The 23,453-nt window shown below is 45.5% G+C and overlaps 1 protein-coding gene across 1 annotated transcript in view; it reads right to left on the bottom strand.

The window, feature by feature from the left end:
* The window catches only part of LOC147905740 (ARM repeat superfamily protein), a 108,769-nt gene extending 87,471 nt beyond the window's left edge, over nt 1-21,298 (bottom strand). The window contains exons 1-2 of the mRNA XM_087374369.1: nt 19,953-21,298; nt 9,816-9,886 (exon numbers count right to left, since the gene is read on the bottom strand). Of these exons, the coding sequence (XP_087230495.1) occupies nt 9,816-9,886; nt 19,953-20,927 (1,046 nt within the window). The 5' untranslated portion in view covers nt 20,928-21,298. The remainder of the gene's footprint in view (nt 1-9,815; nt 9,887-19,952) is intronic.
* Nucleotides 21,299-23,453: the final 2,155 nt, after the last annotated feature.

Raw genomic sequence — 23,453 nt, 5'->3', positions numbered from 1 at the left:
CAGGTTCTTGGTGATATTCGAGACATGAAATACATCAGACAGGTATTTCTTTTTCCCATCCTGCATAGACAAAGAAATTTTACCAATCTGCACAATAGGATGTGCACTATCATCACCAGTCTCCACAAATCCTGGGTTTTCAATTTTCCTTGCATCCTGCATCCATTCTGCATGACCTGTCATGTGGTTTGACGCACCTGAGTCAACATACCACACATCATTGCTTTCTTCTGCACTTGTCATAGAATTGGTCAAGTGCTGCACCATAAACAGATGCTCATTTCTGTCATCACCCTGTCTACTAAAAGATGCATAATTTCCTTGCTGCAATTTTTCATTCATGATGTCATTCTTCTTTTTATAGCAGTCTTTAGCCATATGACCCATTTTACCACAGTAGTAGCATTCAACATTGATGTTTGCATTTTGGCCTCTCTACCATTTAACATTGATGTTTGCATTTTGGCTACTCTGCCATCCACCACGACCTCTTTAGCTCCCCCTGCCTCTAGAGTTACCACGTCCTCCTCCATAGGACTGGTTTTCTTGAGTTTGCTGCATATTCTGATTTCTACCACGGCCTCCAGATCGGCCTGCTCTACCTCTGCCGCTACCTCTTCCAGCATTTAAGTAGAAGACAATTTCTTTCGAAGTTCCTCCTGAAAAAGATGCACTACCATTTCTCTGCTCTTCAAAAATTAGAAGAGCAAACAACTCCTCAAAATCAGGAAATTTTTCATGGACGGCAATGGATGTCCGGAACTGTGCATAATCCTTTCTTAGACCATTCAAGGTCACAGAAACTAAATCATCATCTTCCACTGCCGACCCAATGGAAGCAAGTGCATCTCCAATTTTCTTCATCTCCATGTGGTAGTCATTGATGCTCAAATTTTCTCTCTGCACATTGTGCAACTTCTACTTGAGCCACATTTTCCTGGCTTGCGTATTTGTGCTGTACATTTTTGCCAAAGTATCCTATGCCTCCTTTGACGTACTTGCATCATGAATATGCACAATCATAGAATCTGAAATACTGATAGACAGCCAATACATAACTTTTTTTACTCTCTCATGCCATCCTTTAAATGCTTGCATTTCTTGTTGATTGGGAACATTAGGAAGAACTAGTTCTTTTTCATTTCCTGTACTGAACTCCCAATAGCCTTTTCCCATAAGGAAATTCGTCATTCTAAACTTCCATGCTTGGAAGTTGTTCTTGTCAAGCTTTTCAGTGACAATCTGTGAAAGAGAATCAGACGCCATTATAAAATATTCTGTCACTGCAAAAAACACAACTTCTGCCTCACAAGGGCAAATTTGCAAAACCGACAAAAGAGGTATTTGACCACACAGTCACTTCCTAGTGACGATTTTGCATCAACAGGCAATAAGGATGATTCTGTAACTTCCAATATCTTTGCGCACAGACATACGATGCAATTTTTGCGACAACTTTTCACCGACCTATAAAGCAGTGGTCGCACAGCAAAGACAGGGCCTTTTCCTCAATGGTTGCAGAGAACTTCCGCCTCCAAAACGGGCCCCGAAATGGCCTTGAATCAGAAAAATAAAGTCACCGAGGGCTTCACCCATGCCCGCAGCATATACTGCCCTCTCGCCACACTACGAAGGACGTCTCAATCTGAGACAATGCACTCTTGTACTTTTCGGCTGTGCTACCTGCAGAGATTTGCTTCCAAGCTCGAAAAAGGAAAGCAACAATTGTCCTCTTATCAGGACACCGCGAACTTGGTTTGCTTTCTTAAGCTCCTTACCACAAACCAGACTCTGATACCATGTGAAGATAGTGGGAGAGAAGGAAGGAGTCTCACTTGCGGCTTTCTCACATACACAATGGGGAAATACACACAAAGGTGGAGGCTGAAAACAGTTTTCCTCTTCATAGTTGTGAACGCCAAAAGAACTCTAGTACAAAGAAATAAAAGAACCCTATATGTGGGTCTCAAACCAAACTCAGCTAACTAAGGTGGCATACTAACTGAGCCACGAACTAGAGTATATAAGGATAGCTGTCATCCAGCTATTATTCATGGACGGTGTACCAACCGCATCTGCAGCTAACAAGTCGGTGACATAAATGCACAATGGTCACCCTGGCATATCATGAGTGGAGCTCGATATCTCAACACACAGATGCAACTCCCCCCATGAGCATCCAGTAATGCTCCAGACCTCTGCTCTGCTGAGCCGGAATGAGCCGCTACTGCAGTAGGCTAGAGACCAAATGCCTCAAGGTAGAGCTGTAAAACCTATGGTGAATCTACCAATTCATTCTCTTCCATCCAAATCGCATTGTTTGCAGGATAATTCTTGCACTCCACTCCATAACGTCTGGCAACTCTCCCATTAACCTTCCGATTCTTATGTGCCACAATCTACTCAAGAATCAAGACCTCATCTTGCTCATCAACTCCAGGTTGCCCTTCAACTAGCATATCCTGTGGCACACTTCTCCATGAAAAGGCTTCAACAAGCTAACATGGAAAGCATTGTGGATGGTCCACTACTCAGGTAACTTCAGCCTATAAGCTACCTCATTGATCTTCTCAAGAACTTGAAAGGGGCTGTAGTACCTCATATTCAGCTTGGTGTACAACTTTACCTTCCCTTTCTTGCTCCTAAGGCATGCCTTAAGAAAACGCAGCAACACCCAATCACCTTCTGTGAAGACCAAGTTCCTGCGATGCTTATCTGCAGCTCTTTTCTACTTATCCTGACTGCGTTGGAGGGCATACTTAACCTTTTCATACGCTGTCCGCAAGTCTTCCACATACTCATCTGCCACAAATATCTTCTCTTTTGTATGCAAAATAGGAGAAACCTTTCTCGCTCCTTCCACTATTTCAAAGGGTGCCTTACCCGTGGAAGAGTGCAATGCATTGTTGTATGCATACTCAATCAATGGCGGCAACTATTGTTCCCACTTTGCTGTGTGCTCAGACACATAACAACGCAGCAAATCCAAAGCTGTAGAATTTGCCTCTTCTAATTGGCCATTAGACAAGGGTGATAAGAAGATGAAAACAGCAATGAGGTACCCATGTTATCAAACAAACCTCTCCAGAACATGCTGGTCATCCGTGGATCTCTATCGCTCACGATAGACTCAAGCATCCCATGATACTTGAAAACAAACTTCAAGAATTCATTTGCCATTTGCTCGGCTGTAATCTTCTTCCTTACTAGAATGAAGTCAGCCATCTTGCTAAATCTGCAAGTTATAGTCCGTATGCCATCATGACCAGAAGGAGTGCGAGGGAGATCAAAAACAAAATCCATAGCGATGGGTCTATCTGGTATAGGCAAAGGCTGAAGTAAACCGGGCTGTTTCTGCCTGTCATACTTCACCTTTTGACAAGTGATGCATGTCCTGACATAAGCTTCAACATCCTTCCGTAGAGAAGGCCAATAAAAGTAGTGCTCCACTGCTTTGATTGTAGCCTCAATACCCCTATGCCCTACATACGGTGGAGCATGACTTTCAGTGAGCACCTTATGCCTCAATGGCTGCATTACACACAGCTTTCCATGCATCATCATAAATCCCTCCTTGAGTGTATAATAATCATGCCAATTGCCCTCCATAAGTTGATCATGGAGCGGCTACAAAATCTCATCCTATCGCGGATGATTCGCGGTAGTCCATGCGTTCCTCACCAGATCATTCAGGCTGAGTTTGGGTCATCCCCATTACACGTAGATGTGGCATTTAAGGTCATCACGTATCTATATCGAGTCCAGGAGTACGAGGATTACACTTCTGGACGTAGCAGACTACCATAGCTAGCATTGTGCTTTCTTCGGGGGTGTACAAGGCCACAACCAAAAAAATGTTTTTTAGTTCATCTGACTGTGGAAAAGCCTCTTTCAATCACCGAGAAAAGTCTCTGTTCTTCATCGTCCGAGTACTGAAGATCCGGTTCCCAAGCTTCGTCGACCTGGATCTGACCAGCTAACACCTTTAGAGCTAACGGTTGGAAAGGGTAAGAACGCTCCATCAGCAGGGGGTGACCAGAGATGCTGGTATGCACGCATAGAGAGATGGTTTGAGCGAATGGGTCTCCACATGGATAGACTCCCTCCCTTCCAGTACAGTATGGACGCTTCGTTTTCTTCCCTCCTGTCACACGAGGTCAATTACGTCATCCATGAGGATCTCTTACGGCTACACACATTCTGGACCTAGCTGGGACCGAGCGATCAAGCTCAGCTTCTACAAGAATCACTGCTTGCATATCACATAGAAGGGTTTCATTGACCCACCACGATACACGCAGATCCACCTACCCCACTCACTCAGGATCTCAAATGGGCAGTTTTGGGTCTCTTCACATAGACTTCATATCGAGAGCAGCAAAGTAGAGGGCCTACCAGGGAGAGGCATATATGCACATTATGTGACATACAAGAGGTTGAGACGGAGGAGCACTTCATCTTCAAGTGTCCTGTTTACTATGAGATCCGAGGGCATTTCTACTGCCTCTTCAGATATAGCTATGGGGTTTTGTCCCGATTCCTTTCTTATCTAGACCAGAGATGCTTGGCGGCTTTCATTCATGAGGCAGTCAAGCACCGCCAGAGGCTACTTCAATCGCGGAGACAATAGCAAACTTCTTCCTTGGCAGATCCCTCTCAGAGCCCTATCACGGAGTTCTTCCAGCCAGATCACACAGACCCCCACAATACGAGACCTCAACATGATCGTGACCCAAAGCCAGTGACTCGACAGCTCAAACAGAAGGTTGGCACGCAAATTACACTTGGGGATATCTCGTCTATGTTCAGAGTCGGTGCCCGGCCGACAAGGGTTACTGTAGCCCTTGTTAGGCGCAGAGCTATGACCACAAGACGTCATAGGGTTACACCTATGAGCAGCCGACAGCACTCTATTGCCGATTTCATGCCTCCATTGCCTCATCCACCCTGACGTCATGATGATGATGATGATGATGATGAGATTGATATCTAGTCGACCACTGAATGACTATGTTGTACTTAGTACTATCATTTTGCATTTTTTGCATTCTGCATTGGTGTGGATGCTCATTTAGTAGCTCCACCCTCACAGCTCGTTTGTACTAGGATTTCATAGTCTCATAGACCCATCGATCTTCCGAAGACTTTAATACTCTCTCTCTCTCTCTCTCTCTCTCTCTATATATGCACACACATATCCATATAAATACATATATGTGTGTGTGTGTGTGCACGTGCACTCTCACACTTTTTGAGTGGCATATTTTTAATGCTCTTCATGATGTATCTATGCCTTTCGGTTGTTACTTTCATACCTAATAGAAGGGGGGGGAAACGTTCCAAGTCTGAAAGCTTCACTAAATGCAAAACGAGCAACCTATACTTGGAATCTTCCAGAAGTGGGAGCTTGTGTCTTTTTGGAGGCTGTGTGGGTTTTGATTGTTAACCATAGTAGAAATCAACCAACAAAGGGTACACATAGCGGAAGGCTGATAGAATAGCTAGGAGCTCACACAGTGTGTGTGGTGAGTGGAATCACAAACTTCTTAAACTTATGTGCTTCAAATAGATGTGCAGACTCATCAATAGACAATGATCTAGCCAAATATAGAAGCTACCAAAAGAATATATATTTCCATCCAAAATTATAGACATAATACAAAGAGAGATAGATCCAAAGTTCCACCAAAGCGTGGTCCTCATCTTACCACCACGTACTTCTACTATCTGCCCAATATCTATAAGCATTTGCAACTTCTACCACAACACTCGTTGACTTGGCCTAATGACTAAAACCAACCCCCCACCTCCGAGGTCGACTTGACTGGTGCCTGCGTGCTCCACCTCAATCGTATGTAGACTCTCCGTCCAAAGATCTCAGCTCCTTGCTGCCCTAGAAGACAGCCAAGGTCCAGCCCTTGATGAGCTCAGTCTGGACTATGCAGCAACTCTTAGACCCCCCTCCTGGATGTAGGCCTGAGCGTGTGTGTACAGCTGCTCCTGCTGCTCCTCTGATGGCTGACCTGCTGGATGATTTATGCCCCACCAAAGGGCTGCCCTATTCCCTCACTTCTTTGCTGCTCTTCCATCGCCTCGTGCCAGGCCAGATCCAAAGGCTTGATGCCCTGCCATCTCTCCTGCGCATCAGCTCCTTTGATGCACCCTCTGAAGCTCTGGTTTGCTGTGAGGCGTTGCCCATTGTCCTAGGTCTCCCTCCCCCACGCTCTCCTCATTTGGGGGCTTACAGATGGGGAGGTGACCTTTCCAACAGACCACACTCCCAGATTAACGTGTGCGGGATCCATCTCTTAATTTGAGGGTTGTTAATATGTGAATTTTGGATAAATGTTGGACAGCAAAGTTAATGGGTTAAAGAACTTCAAATAGAATGGAGCAACCAGGCATGGGAATAAATGCCGTGTTGAGGGTAGCTTGTAGGATGTGATTACAGTCCACTTGTCTTTACTATATAATGGCGAAGAGCATTCTTGGAAATTAGCATGATTGGGGTGTACAATGGAGAGTCAATAGGCAGCAAAGGAGGCATGGGCAAGCAATGACAAGCATGCAAGGTGGAAGCAAAAGGATGGGTGGGAATCGATTTGCACATGTGGTAGCCTGTCAAGGGGGTGGGATTCCACATGCAATGGCCTCTTTATGTCAGGCTGCATGGGTATGTTTGGCAAGGGGGGCCATACATGCAGTTAGGCTCTCGTGGGACTGTAGGAGGGTCATAGAAGCGGTTTTAGGTGGTGTTGTAAACAAAGGAGGAAGAGTTTTTTTCTCTCCCCAGGCGCGGCCCGGGGGGGGGGGGGTGCTGACCTGGAAGGCTGCCATCAAGGGGGGCCATGGCCAGGGTGCCCTTTGCTGAAAAGATGGTTTCCTCTTGGGGGCTGTCTACGTGACCCTTACTTATCATCTCTTGGGTCAGGAGTGTTTGCATCCACAGTTTTCTGATGGCCTCCTTCCCTCAATCTATGACTTCCAAAGATTAGGATCTTAAATGAGAAATGGTGAACTCTTTTCCGAGAGTTTCATCTAAAACCCTTTGAAGTTATATTATAAACGATGTTAAGAGTACATAGTCTTGGAATGGAAAGACTATAAGCCCATCTCATATGTCTCTCCCTAACAAGAGGCTACTTCAAAACATGTTAAAGACTTCAATGGGCAGCCTTGATTAGAAAGTCTACCCCTAGCAGATGTTGAAAATCTCAGTATTCTATATCATAAGGAGTCTTCTCAAAATGTGTACACACACACACACACACACACACACACACACACACACACACATATATATGTACATATACATATATACATATGTATAAAGAGAGAGAGAGAGAGAGAGAGAGAGAGAGAGTTTATTAGACCAAAGGGTCTACAAGACAAGGAAAAACCTAGATACAATGAAAGCTAAGGGTAGGGCCACTGAACGGGCACCCATACCCAAGGCTGATGTCTGTGATGAGACAAAAGTAATACATCATGCTCTCACTGCGAGAGAAATCCAAAAGGGAAACACCGAGAGGGAGCCCTTGGCCGCCTACCAATTGGACAGTTGTTTATCAGAGCGGTTGGACCTATGTATGTTGTCACTGGGAACCGACTCTATCGGACAACTGAAGAGGACCTCGTGAGGGTTGACGTCAAGGAAGAAAGTATCACTGCTGAAGCTTGGCATGTCCAAGTCCATCCCTCCTCCCTTCCCTGTAAGCCAGCCCATTGTCTAACAAGTGCCATCATCACTCGAGTATGTCTGCAGTCCTCATGTGATGGTCCACCAGGGTCGGATCTGTCGAGTCATGCACTCCGGCTCTTTGCTCTTTCTGGTCCCCTACTGTCCTTGGCTCGGGTCACCGGAGAAAAAATCTGGGATCGCGCTCTGGCTTAGATCAGCCGGTCCCTCTTGTGTTCTCCTCTATGTTCATATGAGCTGCCTCTCTATGTCTCTGGGCCTCAAGAAGGAAAGTGGCCACATGCTGTTGATCAGGATGTGCAAGGAGTGCTCTGAGTGAGCCAAAACTGCTACTAAAAAGACAATGATGTCGTCCATGTATCTCGTAGTACAGGGCATCTAAATGCAAAGTGATATCTGTCTTGGTCTCCTGCATATCAGATAAAGTACAGATCCATCTCTCACATGGGATGCCCTTTGCCCGTCCTATCTGAACACGTAGCCTATGTGAAGATACTCAGAATTTACCAATCGAGATCCTCAGTGCATGTGGGAGATGAATCTGGGTGCAACCCGGTGGCTCGGTAAACCCCTCCTCTGAGATCCGTAAGCAGTGATCTCTGTAGAAGCTGAGTTTAACCGAAAGCTCAGTAGGTGCTAACAAGGTGCAGTGTGCGTGGAGCTACAAGAGATCCTCTCTGATGACCTAGCTCACCTCCTAACAAGGGAGCGGAATGGATGGAGCCTCAAGGCTATACTGAAACTATGACAGTCTATCCACTTGTGGTCCCAAGCATGCAAACCATTTAACTGCGTGTCCAAGCATACCACCTCCTCAGATCCCCCTCTACCTCCAATGCCATAGATGAAGTCAGGGCTAGCCATCTATGTTAAGCCATTTATTGCAACAAAAGAACACCAACAAGAGACAAGGGCACAATAAAAACATGTTGCATCAAAGAGAAAGAGAGAGAGAGAGATGTTAAGCCATTTATTGCAACAAAATAATCACCAACAAGAGACAACATGTTGCATCATAGTACACTGACCTAATCCTGGTACAAACCTAAGATTAGAATAAAACTGGTCATTGAAGCTCTCCAATTTGATTTTTAAATTTTCGCTAGATGATTCTTAACAAACCAATGCCCAGATCCTAAAGATGCAGCAACTATTTCATTACTTTTCTTGATTTATAGCTCTTTCAAAGGCATAATATTATTAATAGAATGGAGCTAAAAGCACTCTTACATGTACAAAGATGAAAGAGCATTAAGGAGAGATAAAGCACTCTTACTCCTTACATGTACAAAGCTGAAAGAGCCTTAAAGAGAGATAAAGCACTCTTACTCATGCAAAGCCACAAGAACCTATAATATTGAGAAGTAATCACTCCTTATTTAGCCACACTAGAAATGTATGAAGCTGAACCTGGTGATAGCTTTTCCTTACATATCAACTACAAATGCTTAGTCAGGGGTGGCAGGGCCAAATTCCTGTCATGTTGAAATTGAGCATGGCGACAGCTTTTTCTTGTAGATCTACTACAAATGGTGGTAGGGGCAAATCCCCTTTCATGCATTTTACAGGCCCTAGGGAAGCTGAGGATTATTTTATTTTCCCTTTTAATTCAGCATGTGAGGTCATCTCTGGCATCTCTCTCAGTACAATCTGCAAGATGGAGTTAAGTGGCACAGGAGAAGTCAACCTCTCTTTCTCTGATGCTTGCATCCATTCTCCTAAAACATTTATTCTCTTGGAGACCAGTGCTTCTGCACTGAATCTTCTAGAGCAGCCCCACAGAAACGTCTCTCCTTTTTATGCGATCTACTAGTTAAACTTCTTACATCTGCTGTATTGGCAGCTTCGAACTGCACAAACACAGGAAAAAAGCATCATCTGATAATTTGAAGTTGTCAGTCCCCATACCTCTCATGCCACATGTAATTTAGGATGTAACTGAGACCATCTGACTCATCCTTGATACTAAGCAAAATAGATGGCTCACTCAGAACTTCCATCAAGGTAATAGTTTAGACCATCAGATGACAAAATACATGTGTATAAGGTGACAACTCATTTGAACACAAGGGGGGGGCGGGGGGCGCGAGTGGGGATTTTGTATAGAAAGCATTACTCTGTCACTGAAAGAAGACTTCCAACACCTTTGAAAATTCTACTGGCAGACATTACAGCGCCCCTTCGGACCTGCACACAGGACAGAAACGAAGGTTTTCAGTTGGAAGCCAGCTTCAATACACCAAAGATCTGTCATATACAGTAGTAAACATAGTAAACAAGTATAGGATTTCAATAGAGAATCTTATAGGCAAACGTGGCAAATTTTCCATTTCAGAGCATTACCTGGATCTTCATTGAGATATTTTCTTTTCAATAAAATTTGTTTGAGTGTAAGTTCAAGGATATTTTAAAGAAAACATGGCCGCACATTTGTTCAAAGCTGAGATTGTGCAATGTGAAGCAGCTTAGATGTAGATTTCAAGTCTAGATCAGATATTCACTCTCTCTTCTAATTCTACTGGCAATACCTGATTGTGAGCCTATTTCCATATGGCAGTCAGATGGTTGGCGTATATGCATCAGAAGATGACCCTGATATGTTGCAAGATCAAGAAGGCCAAGCCAATTCGGTATACTTTGCACAACAGATCGCTCTAAACAGGACAGCCCACAGTCCAACCTGCCCAGATCAGGGCAGCTGCCATGTGTCAGCTGCGGGCAGCTGTTAGACAGCTCCAATCCCATATTAGAGCCCCAAGAGAGCAACACACATGCTACATATGCTCAGGTGCAGAAGTCCCCAATCCCCGTCCAAGCATTCACTGTCTCTCAGAGCACCCAAAAGGTCCCCCAGGGGGGCTTTTCCCACATGTCACCCTACGAGGGCAGAGGTTCATTAATCCTCTAGTAGCTATCTGCACTGTGTTTTGGTTCTGCATACCCAATTGCACCTATGGAAGGCTTACCATGAGGTATGTCAACCAAAACTCAGGGACAGAAACATAGCACTCTTGCTTTCCTTATGCCATTCTAGCTTCTTCTAGATCTCATTGGAACTGTCACAGAATTGTAATTTATACAAAGAAAATAAAGAGAAATATTTTAGCTTCACTCAATTTGACCTTGGTCAACAAGACAAAGTTTCTATTTTATCATTAGTTTTGTTCATGTGCTTGGTGGGGAACGCCCATAGAGGACCAGGATTGGTCGAGAGCCCACATATGCCTGGATGAAAGTTCTAGACCTTTCTATATATTTATAGAAGCTTCTAGAAGATCTGGAATTAGAAGCCTCATGACAGTTTGAGAAATTTATGTGATAGAAGAAAGATAGATTCTTCTCGGTGTAAAGGCCCTAGAAGTTCTGACACCTATCAACATGTATTTGAGCCATTGACTAGCATTCTTGTAAATAGCTCTCCAATCCTATTCATGATATCCGAGTGTGGAAGTGTCAAGTGCACAAAGAAGCTGAAGGCTGCTTGCTGAAGAACTGGGTGGGATCAAACTGTCATATAATGGCATAGCTCTAGCTAAGCAATGCTTGATGTGGAACAGTCATGCACATAATGTTGGAAAGGTCACCTCCCCATCTGTAAGCCCCCATATGAGGAGAGCATGGGGGGGGGGGGTGAACCTAGGGTTTGAGTGTCTGTCACATGGGCATCTGATTGGATGTCATGTGGACAAGAGCCAAAAGGGATTGAGTGATAAGATGGGGCTGCCACATGGACAGCATCTTGGCTGTCATGTGGGCAGCATATCTAGAGCTGTTGTGGGCAAGAATCAAAGAGATGGAGGGTACCTGGAGCTAGGATGGATCTGCAGCAGCAAAAGGCGAAGCAGTAGCCAACACAAGGAACCCGGAATAAAAAGCGAGCACATGGCGCTGACATCTACACGGTGTACGGCTCTGTACGGAACTGGGAGAGGGCCTGGCAGAGGCGCAGGATGTGCAGGCGCAGATGTGGAGCAGCAAATGTGGCTGTCAGTGGGCAGAAGGCATGCCTTATATAGGCGGTTCCCCTGCCTTGAATGGAGGGCCAAAGGCCCTGGAAGTTTGGGCCAAAAGCCCTGGGTTGTGAGCCCTTATAGGGCTGGACCAGCCACAGACTGGTCGGCCAGTCTGCTGCAGGCTGGTCGGTATTTTTACCAGCCCTTGGGGCCCTATAAAAGGAGGTCCTTGAGGCCTCACTTCTCATCACTTGGAGCAGCAGTTCAGGGAGCAGAGGGAGCAGCAGATCAGCCACTTGTGGGTCTCTATCCAGAAGGAGACAAGAGAGCTGTAGAGCTGCAGACCTAGTTCAAAGTGCTGCCCACCTAGGCTGGTGCAAAGACAGCAAGGTGGAAGGGATCTGGACGGAAAGTCTACAGAAGCTCGAGGTGGAGCACGCGGGCTCGAGTCTAGAGATAGCCAGCAGATAGGAGAAGGACCTTGTGGTAAGATCAGAGGACCACATCATTGGTGGGACTCTCGATCTGTCTCTTTTGTATTGTGTCCATAGTTGTGGACGGAAATATATATTTTGGTGGTTTCTCTATCTGGTTGGTTCATTGTCTATTGATGAGTCTGCACACCTATTGTATGCACATAAGTAAAGAAGTTTGTGATTCCACACCCACACCACACTGTGTGAGCTCCTGGGCATTACTATAAGTCTTCCGCTGCGTGTACCCTCTGTTGGGTATTTTCTAACACATAACCATGGTCTCCACCTCTAAAATTTTGGGACCCTAGGAGCAGCTCCTACATGGATGGAGCTAATTAAATGTCAATAAGAAATCTATCAATAGGGTGTGGACCTTTTAAGATAAACTTTTTACCACGTTGACCCAGTCTGGCCGACCGGCCGACTAATAGTGATTGTAGCTAGGTTAGCTGACAAAAAATTTAGCATTGGCCCCATGGGGTTCCAGTTGACAGAGGTAAGCCAAGTGTGATCTATGAGGCACACTTAAGGAAGGGGACAACAGGTTATAGCTGGTTAAATCAAATTTGGTCCAGGCTCAACCCAAGGTCGTTCGTGAAGAAAAGAGTGAGAGGTGCAGGCTACTTGCTGCTTGCCTGTGTGGACATCCTACTGCTGCTTGTTGACGTCTGCAGATATTGTTAGCACCTGCCTGCTTCTGGTTATTGACTTCTGCTCATGTGGTAGATCTACTGTTGTTGGCAGATGTTGTGTCTCCTCTAAGCAAATGCTCACAGGCATTTAGCACGCACGACATCCCCTGCTGAACCTGAAACACACTGAGAGACCTTTAGGATCCTCTCTGAGATCTCCGGCTAGCTATCTGCAATGGATGTCAGATCGATCTTGCCTATCACTGGGGAAACAACAAGCCTGTTTATGATTGGTTACCCACCATATCCCATCCCACTTCAACTTGAATTCAATCAATCCCTACCATTCCTAGTAAGAGAGAACCTTTTTATTAGCCATAGACAAACCTGCTTCTTTCTAGGGCAGTCCCTAGCAAAGTGTCCATAGGTACTACAGATCCTGCACTGATCCTGTATGCCCACAATTTGTAACTCTCTTCTTCTTTCGAGGGCAGTCCCTAGCAAAGTGTCCATAGGTCCTACAAATCCTGCACTGATCCTGTCTGCCCGCAATTTTGACTCTGTCAAAAAAAGGAACAATCCACGCGATGAAGCATAGTATGCTCATCAGATATGTTAGGGTCGTCAACAATGACCCTAACTCTAGGTACCCCATCTGACTTGATTGCATAGTTACCAAGGAACGCGTTCTCCCATCCGGAACGCGTGGAACCCCATTTCAAAGAAAAGGGAACCCTAGAACCCCCCGGAATCTGTCTGGAACGTTCCAGCCAGGGTGTTTCCAGAGAGCCCCGTTTCGGGGCACCCAGAACCCGTTTCGAAAGCTGTTCCGGACCTAAACCCGGAGTTTCAGGTTTAGGGTTAACGCCGGGTTTAGGGTTTCCTCCTCAACCCTGTTTCCGGAGCGGCAGCCGCCTTTTTTCCGCCATTTCGACCTGCAGCCCTCCACTTGCTCTCTCCCTCCTTCAGCAGCCCGACTCCTCCATCCAGCAGCTCTCCAACTACTCCCTCCCTCCCTCCTTCCATCATTCCACTCCCTCCCTCGATCCTTCCATCTACTTCCTCCCTCCCTCCATCCATCCAACTCCTCCATCCATCTACTCCCTCCATCCCTCCATCTACTCATTCCTTGCTCAATCTATTCTTGCTTCAGCCCCCTCCCTTCCCTCAAGCCTCAAGGCTCAAGCCCTCTCCCTTCCCTCAAGGCTCAGCCCTCTTCTCTCCCCTTCAGCCTACTCTCTCAGCCCCCTTCTCTCCACTCTCTCCACCTTTAGCCATCAGCCCACTCTATCAGTTCCCCTTCTCTCAATGGCTCCTCCCCATGGCATCAACCAAGACAACAAATCTCCGTGGTGGAAGGAAGTGGAGCCTGGAAGCCTCTACAACAAGTCAAAAGGAGGAGCACACAAGTTGAGATGCAAATTTTGCCAAGATGAAAAATCTGGAGGCTCAGACCGAGTTCGACATCATTGCGAGTAAAGAGGAGAAACGTTAACTGCTGCCCTGGGAATATTCCAGATTCAGAGATGGCACGTTTTCAAGCACTTGCAGATAGATTGGACGCTGAGGAAGCACGGCAGAATGTTCTTGATCCTCGAGGTCGAGCAAGGGCATCCTCACATGCAGCACCTTCTCCTGCTGCTTCCATTTCTAGCTCCTTCTTTGGGAGTACAGCTTCAGAGGCACATGCTCCCGCTTCATCAGCCCCCACCCCGAGAGTCGTGCAGGCTAGCATTGTGGCATCATGGCATCCTGGAAGGAGGGCACAGGTAGATGCTTGACACGTCCCCAGCACTCCTGAAACCTCTGGTCTACAAACAAGCACAAGAACACACCAAACGTGAGAAATTTGAGCAGGCTGCTCACCACCCAACCATGACATCTACAGGACGCGATCCCGAATCAGGAGATGTCCCCTCCAAGCCACGAGCTGAGCTACTAGCACGAACTCCCAACCACATCCTAACTAGCCTGGTGTCCCATACCACCAGGTGGCGCTATGAACCATGGGATCTACTGCTAGGCCTTGGGCTACGCTATGAAGCAGGAGCACGTCCGCGACTCAATCCAGGATCAGACCTAGCACCTGGGAACGAGACTTGCTCCCATCGGCTCCCTAAGAACTGAACCTCTAGGCCCCTTATATAGACTCGGGCCCCAAGCACCAAAAATAGCGAAGACCTCTAACTGGTTCGTACCCTTGCCACTCAACCCGAGAATCAAGCCTGCCTAGCCCTAAGCCTCCCCAGGTTACCTAAGCTAGTCTTGTGCACCCAGTACACGTCAAATACCAATCCGTGCACATGACATACTTCCCCTCCTCCAAGAACTCACGTAAACCCGGGAATGTCCTCTGGAGGTTCTGTAATGTCTCCCATGTTGCATCCTCCTCAACACGATCCTTCCACTTGATCTTGTATTCCATGATAGTTCTATTACGAATCTGCCTTTCATGAAATTCAAGAATACACTCGGGTTCGTGTGGAATAAAAGTCAAATCTGTAACTTCTACTATTTCTTGAGGAGAAACAAGTTGATCATCCGCACCCAATAACTTTTTCAGTCTACTGACATGAAATACTGGATATACTTTAACATCAGGAGGCAATTCTAGTTTATATGCAACTGGTCCTTATTTCTTATCTTCAATTTTTTATTTTCCTTATTTTTCGCCTACCTAGTTTTTCATAAATTCATAGTAATTTCCTTTTAATTTATTCCAATGTTTTTCTATCTTCCATTGGAATAAAAACCCATAACCTTCCCATTTACCTCTATTTGCAAAATTCTCCTCTTTATCCCCTTGTTCCTCAAGTGAGTCTTGCTACTTCCAGTTGTCTTTATCACCTACCCTATCCTTCCATAGGCTTTTACAAACATTTTTAAATATGTGCATAGGATCCAAAAGATAGTGACCTTTAAATGTTTCCAATAAGGAAGGTTGTAGAAAATAGACAGCCTTTCCATGCCATGTAGAGGTATTGGAGTCTTAGGACCATGCCATTCCACCAACCAATCCCTTAATCATTAGAGGTGATTCTCTCATATCAAGCCCCCAAAATAAGCATCGGTGTGGTAGGGATGATCCTTTGGAAGATACTTGTGATGGCTTTCATACACCAATTTTCCAAGAGGCACGTAGTGGTGACTCTCCAAGATTTCTCCATAAAATGGACAAACATAATGTCCTTGGACTAATAGACTAGCACAATCATGTAGCCTGTGATGTTATGCACAGTCCACATTAAAATCCATTGTAATATTAGGTCTCTTATGCCAATGGGTCATGAGATATCATAAAAATGAATGCCATGACACAAAGCTTAAAGATCATTCACCAATGGAGCAAGATACATGTCCATGTTCTTCACATTATACTTGTTATGAATTTCACATGTGGCATTAATTTGTGGTGGAGATGTGTAGTGTGCCCCAACCCTTAGCCATGACCTAGCCACTCCAAGGACCCTGATTGCTTAAAACAGATATGGGGGAGGCTCTTGGATTCCTTGGGAATACGCAAATATACCGCCGTTCCTTCAGAGAACTCTCTAGGTGAGCGATGTCTATTAGCATAAAATCTGTCCCGATCTTGTGCACTTCTAATAGACTCCTTGGCAAACTGTAACATTTCTTGCATGTCTTGCAAGCCTCAGCCCTCGCTTGCCTAGCGGCTCCTCTCACGTCACTCCTACAATCCTCTCCGCTCTCTCCAAGCTACACCTCGCACTCTCTCTCACTTAGCCCCTCACATCAACATGGAATTCACCCACTCTCTCTTTCTCCTTCCTTCTTTCCCAATTCAAAACCACAACCCTTAACGATGAACCAATCAAGCACTTGCAGGGCAAGAACATGAATTTCGAAATTGAGGCATACTTGGAGAAAATTTCGTCCAAATTTCTCATAGCAGAGATTCCTACCTCATGAGTTGGCTCTGATACCAACTGACACGTCCCCAGCACTATGAAACCTCTGGTCTGCAAAAAAACACAAGAACACACCAAACGTGAGGAATCTGAGTAAGTTGCTCACCACCCAACCATGACATCTACGAGATGCGATCCTGAATCAGGAGATGTCCCCTCCGATCCACGAGCTGAGCTACAACACGAACTCCAAACCAGTTCCTAACCAACCTGGTGTCCCATACCACCAGGTGGCACTGTGAAGCCTAGGATCTACTGTTGGGCCTTGGGCTACGCTATGAAGTAGGCGCGTGTCCGCGACTCAATCCAAGATCAGACCTAGCACCTGGGAACGAGACTTGCTCGCTCCCTGAGAACTGAACCTCTAGGCCCCTTACATAGACTCGGGCCCCGAGCGCCAAAAATAGCAAAGACCTCTAACTGGTTCGTACCCTTGCCACTCAACCGGAGAATCAAGCTTGCCTAGCCCTAAGCCTCCCCAGGCTACCTGAGCTAGTCTTGTGTACCCAATACACGTCAGATACCAATCCGTGCACATGACAATCCTGCAATGGGCCGATTCTTTTATGGAGCAAATGTGCCCACGGCAAAGGCCTGCAATCCTTACTTCATTGATATGGTAAAGGAGATTGCATCCTTTGGACCATCTTACACTCCTCCCTCATGTGAGGCCCTGCGCACCACAATTTTGGCAACAAAGAAGACCGCTATCGTGCAAGCTTTGACTCCAATCAAAGACATATGGGTGAAATGTGGTGTCACATTGATGGGAGATGGATGGAGTGATACTAGGAGCCGCTCTATTCAGGGTATCATTGCATACTCCTGATACGAAGCCCTTAAGATCGTGGCTAAGACGCAAATGATGTAGTGGACTTCACCTGGAGCATGGCACCCTGGTCGTCAGAGGGGGGTCGTGCCTTTTTTATTGGACATGATTTCACCAAGCTACAAGATCCATGGATAGAGGACCTTTTGGATCAAGTTACACGATGATACTCCCCCTTCCTGCCACCAGCAGCCCGCATCCTCACCAGAGGACAGTATTTGGGAGATGGTGTCCAGCATCATTGCTTGAAACATTTGGGTAGCCCGTTGTCGTTTGGTGATGGACAGGCAGCAGGTCCTAACAAGACATCTACACCTTGTGCAGCATATGTGAGCGAGGGACGATGGGCTCTCTAAGATGACCAATAGGCGAGCACATTTCTGCAAGGCTTGGCCTGCAGGTGCCTTCTATATATTCACAAAGCGAGGCATTCACTGGTTGTATAGTTCCCCCCACCCTCGTTGTTGGTCCATGTTTTAGAGACTCCCTAGGCGGTGAGCTGGGTTCTCTGACGATTTGAATGGTTGTTTTTTCAAGCATCAGTAGGAAGTTCTTTTCTCTAGAAAAAAAGAAAAAAAAAATGTGCACTAATTGCTTAGACTCTAAAGCTATAAGTTCACTACGTGACATGTGCTAAATCTTTAGATTCGATGTAATTACTAACATATGGCTGCTTTTCGCTATGGCTATGCTTGTAACCAAATCTGTATATTAGTCTACTTGTATATATTTTTGAATTATATATTAAAAAACGGGTGTGTCTTAAGCATCTTGTTTTTAAGAGATGTAACAAGATTGTGTCTAAAGCGTGTCTAACGACATCTTAGCATGTTTAACAACACTAGGGAGAAGATTTTTGGATGAACATGCTCATGTTGTGATCTTTACTCTTCATCCTTTGAGTCATGTTGCTTCTTCTACACCCACCTTGAGGTCGTTTTCCTCTCACTGCCACCATGAATTTTATCAGGGAAAGCAATGCAGACTGCTACAACAAGAGGAAGACGTGGGGACGGAGAGGATTCAGTCTGTCATAGATGAGGATAATGTGGATGAGACTTGATTGAAATGAAGTCATAACTCACAACTCTTGTTGTATGTGGACTGCAAAGTACAAACTCTTGGAAAAAGTACTAGGTGTCAGCAACAAAACCCCCTTGTTTGTACTCTCGAGATCAACTTTCACTTGATTGCGTGTATATATTCAAGTATGGACCACTAGACTTAATCCAATCTATGTGCTAATGTCTGGCTTTTTTGGCTCTACTCCTTACAGTATCTCAGACTTCGGGCATGGCCACAGCTCTCATAATGTGATGGGCGGGGTGTACAAGGCCCGGGAACGGATCCACTGCCATACGGCCAAAAGCGATACTAGTGATTCCGGCTTCATGCAGGCTTTTGCAGCCTGCGATCCAGACTGGAGGCCGAGTTTCTGAGGTTAGCTTGCCCTTGTAGGGTCATGACCCTTTGTCTGCCATTGAAGCATGTCTGTAGTTGTGTCCATGATGTTAAACCTGTAGCAATGTCCATGATGTTCCTTAATGTTCATAATTATATTTAGCAAGCTGCAATATATAAATGAAAGCCTTGCATCTGAAGCCTGAACAAAAACAAACTTGCCTATGACTAAGCAGAAAAAGCATCTTGCATTGAGTTCAAGTATGCATTGATTGCACATCAATGTTTAAAGAGATGGCATTTCACAATGCGTTTGTTGAACAAATGTCCCTAAATGCAACATTCGGAAATGTTGTGAAAACTCAAAAAAGTACGGAAATGTCATGAAAAAGAAAAAGTAGGCATTGGAGTTCTGATGTGAGGAAATTTTAGAGATCCATAAAAGCTATGTGCTCTTAGCAATTGCCTGGACTTCAAATTCACTTCCTCATACTAGAGGGAAGAACTAATATGCAGACCAAAAACATTGAATATTTATTGTATACGTGTTGGAATATGAGCTGACTGATCCGTCTACCCACAATCCTATGTAGGTGTCAAGCCCCTGAGCTCTCCTCACATTTGGGGGCTTACAGGTGAGGCATTGACCCTATAATTCCAACAGAAAGGGCTGCCACTAGGGCTGAACAAAGAGCTGCCCATGTGGCAGCCTGTCAACAGCAGATCCTTGTTATGTTTAAGGAGCCAACCCGGTCAGCAATAATGTGTATAACTATAAAAAAGAACAAAACCACTTTACAAAGACATTCATTGAAGTAGAAGAAAAAATTTGGCTAATAATTCGGAAGTACACAGTTCGCTTTTATGCTATTTACTTGAAGCCCAAAAGTACAAAGCCTGGCCACCTTCGCTAATAATTTGGAAGCACACAGTGCGTTTTTATGCTATTTACTAGAATCCTAAAAGTACAAAGCCTGGCCATCGTTCAGAATTCAGTTTACAACTGGGAGACTAAAAGCAACCGCTCTCATACCAGCCACTGTGGATCTGAAAGAGCCAGATTTGAGACGAGTTGATCAAGTAGCTCTCGGTACATTCCCACAAGGCACTCATCAGAGCCATCCATGGCCTTCGAAGAATCGTTATCATAGAAGACAGCAGATAACTCTGCAGCTGCTAGACGTGTACGCCACCGCTTACACATAAGACCTCCAGGGCCCTTTAGCTCCGGCCACATCCATCTTAAGGACGCTTCTGATGCCTCTTCTTCTAGAAAGGCATCCTGTGCTCCTGTAGTTTCTTTAACAAGCTCTTCCTGTGATCTTTTAAGCCTTCTCCTGCAAGGTCGGGCAAGTTGGATAGTCATACCAACACTTTTCAAACATTCCAACCAGTAAGCGGACTGATCGGGCGCTGTACGGCTCAAATGGTCGGCGATCTCGGCTCCGAACCGCTTGTAGAATGCTGCCCCACAAAGTGTCTCACAACATTCGATCCAATCTTTGTAGCAGTCCTCCGATTTTGCTGCGGTTTCTTTACTGCTTCGAAGCTTTTCTGGGAACAAGGCAATGCCTCTCATCTTAACATCTTCAGCGAAAAGCTGGTAGCTCTCGTTTTTCTCAATTGTTTCTGGAAAATCCTTCAAATTTCCAATCTCGTTCTTATCATCACACATTGCATCCTGTGGAAAGTTTTGAAATCGTTCCGTCGAGTCTTGAGAGCTGGGAGTAAAACCTGTCGATTCTGCAAGGTTATTCGTTTCCAAATCCAATGCCTGAGTCACTATGTTACCCTCGGCTTCCAAATGGTCAGCTAAAGGCTCGTTGAGAAATTTGTTTGCAATCAATTCCGATACTTTCAAAAGGCAAGAGGCTGCGGCTGCGGCTGCGGCGACCAAGGACTCCGCCTCAGGTTCTGAAGGACTCCGCAAAGAAAATTCGCCACAGGCGGAAGTAAAAACTACTTCAACAATTCGCAAATGTTCCGCAAGAGAAGAAGTGGTCTCCATCGCAATAAGATGGGATCAATAGACCTGCTGGAAGCTTCGAAATCACTTCAGAATCAGTCTCAAAAAGGAAAGCCTTGATCAGCAATCAAAGTCTAAGGTGTTTTTGCCGAATTTCATAGCTAACATCTCTTTATCGGAGGAAACATTCAATGCGACCTAGCGGGAGAAAACACAAAATGAGACGCAATATTTTGCGTCGCAGCCTTTCTTTCTGTTCCACCTCTCTGAAGCTTCTCCGTGTTCCACAACACTGAAGCGTTCGAGCAATGAATCCTGCGAATTTTTGCACAAAATCGCTCCTTCGTGCAAGTTTACAAACAGCTGCTGCGATTTGAGCCAAATTATTTCTACGCGAAGTGTTTGGCCTCTGCTCTTTTTGTGCTCACGCAATGTTTTGGTTGAAAATTCCTTCACCATTCACTTAACACGTTCGAAAACCCCGCGCTCCGAATGGCTCTCCTAAATTCCTAAATTCTATATCTCCTAAACTAAACATCGGATTTGCACGGGATTTGTTGCACTAGGTTTGTAATTTTGTCATCTTGAAATTCACAATTTGATTTGGTTAACAAAAGTTTCAAACTTTAGATCTTTAACCTAAAAATTTGAATGGTGATTTAATTAAAACATTAATCTAAGCTAAGCCCCCTAATGTTAAATTAATCTACATTTAATTAAAACCTCTAAGTTAATTAAACCTCCCCTCCGCCACCCCCGCCCTACACACAACCACTCCCCCGCTGCCTCTTCACCCTCATCACCACCGACTTCTCTCTCCTTACCACCCCGTCCTCCCCTTCGTCCATTCCTCCACCACAAACTTGCAATCCAGTACCTGATCCCTACTCCTTGGCCAACACAGCATCGGCACCCCGTTCGCCACCCCATCCATCGTTGAATTCCACCCATAGTGCTTCAAAAACCTGCCCATGCTACGTGCGACAAAACATGCATTTGTGGTGGCCACGAAACCTTGCCCTCCCCTCCTCGTGGCTTTTCCCCTTGCTGCTCCTCCAATCGCAGCAGCAATTCCAGGCTCCTCATTGCATCCAAAACTCACCGTTACTGCGCAATCCCATCTATCCCACAACGATCTCCATTCCCACAATCAAATATTGTGGAATCTCCCTCTCCAAACTAAGGAGCGGCTATGCAAGGCACCTACTACCTATGCAAAGGTCTCGAGCAGGTCGCAACACCTCCCCCATTCCCGAAGCCCTCTCACCCTAGATGGTGCCCTCAAGTGCAAGCTGTAGTAGGTGGAATCAAGCAGCGAGTGTAGAGACAGTGAAGGGTACAACAGTGCTGAGGTGGAAAATGGATATGCAGAGCCGGAAGTGCTGGAGACGAAGGCACATTGAGATTCTTAAAGGAGCTTAAACCTCCATCTAGAAAGATCGTTAATTTTCTATTGTACATTAGGTTACGATCACTTCCTTTTCACCCCTCTCAAACTAATTAATGGTATTTTTTCAAACAGGGCCCCCTTATTGGGCTTATTTTCGAAGGATTTCCCAATGTTAGCACTCAGGTTTTGAAGCCCCATGAGCAAGGGGATTATCCAGCCTGTGAACTAGGGTAAAGGAGCCAATCTTGTGCACCCCTATCTTTTTTATAGTGTAAGGGTTTGAGCCGATGGACTTTTTCATCTTTTTAAAAATGTAAGGGCATCACATGAATTGCAATAGAGAGAGGATATAATTTTCCCAAAAAATGAGATAAAAATTTTATCAAGAACAGAATAAGGAATACTTGAGCAGAAATATTCGAGGGAATAGACATCATCATCATTCAATAGAATATGCTCTGATAATTGCTTACAACAACAACAACTATCATACATCTTTCATTGTTGGTATATGTGCAATGCCCATCTCTCATATGTAACCACCAATGTTCCATAGTGCCCTTTTGTAAGGCCCCCATTATGAGGAGAAGCCATGGTCTGAGCACTGGACATTGGTAGGATCCTATTTTTAACACTAGATGTGGTCTCATGGTGACCGTTTGATGGTTAGGAGATGGTAGAAGGAACACCGTACTCTTCGAGGGTTCAAGGCAACCCCCCAATCTTGGGGGTCTAGGGGCAATGCCCCCACTAGCGGGGGCATGAGGGTAACGCTCTCGATGGGAGTCTAGGGGCAACACCCCCTACGGTGAGGTCTAGGCCCCCACGACAGTGTGCCCTCCCTTGCATGTGCGCGAGCATTCGCATGTGAATTTGCTTACACACGTGTGGTCTATGGTCTTTGGCCGATGGCAAAATTCAAGCAAACATGTGCCACCGTCCTCACTTAGTCACGCAATGTGCTAAGTCAATATGCATGTGCCACCACCAGCCCTCCAATGTGGTGGAATCGGTCTACTATGAAGGGCTATATAAGGAGGCCACTTCTCAAGCCTCAACAATGAATGCCAATACCCCTACCTCATGTCCTTCTCCATCTAAAGTCTGTCTAGATTGCCATTGAAGCTCTAGTAGAGAGTGCATGGGTGGACAGCACCATCAGTTGTATCTTATTTGGT

This window comes from Dipteris shenzhenensis, chromosome 1 (genome assembly GCF_047967505.1).
Source record: "Dipteris shenzhenensis isolate YYH24624 ecotype China chromosome 1, Dip_SZ_1.0, whole genome shotgun sequence".
NCBI classification, from domain to species: domain Eukaryota; kingdom Viridiplantae; phylum Streptophyta; class Polypodiopsida; order Gleicheniales; family Dipteridaceae; genus Dipteris; species Dipteris shenzhenensis.
The sequence above is the reverse complement of the archived record's forward strand: the minus strand, read 5'-3'. Positions and strand labels throughout refer to the sequence as shown.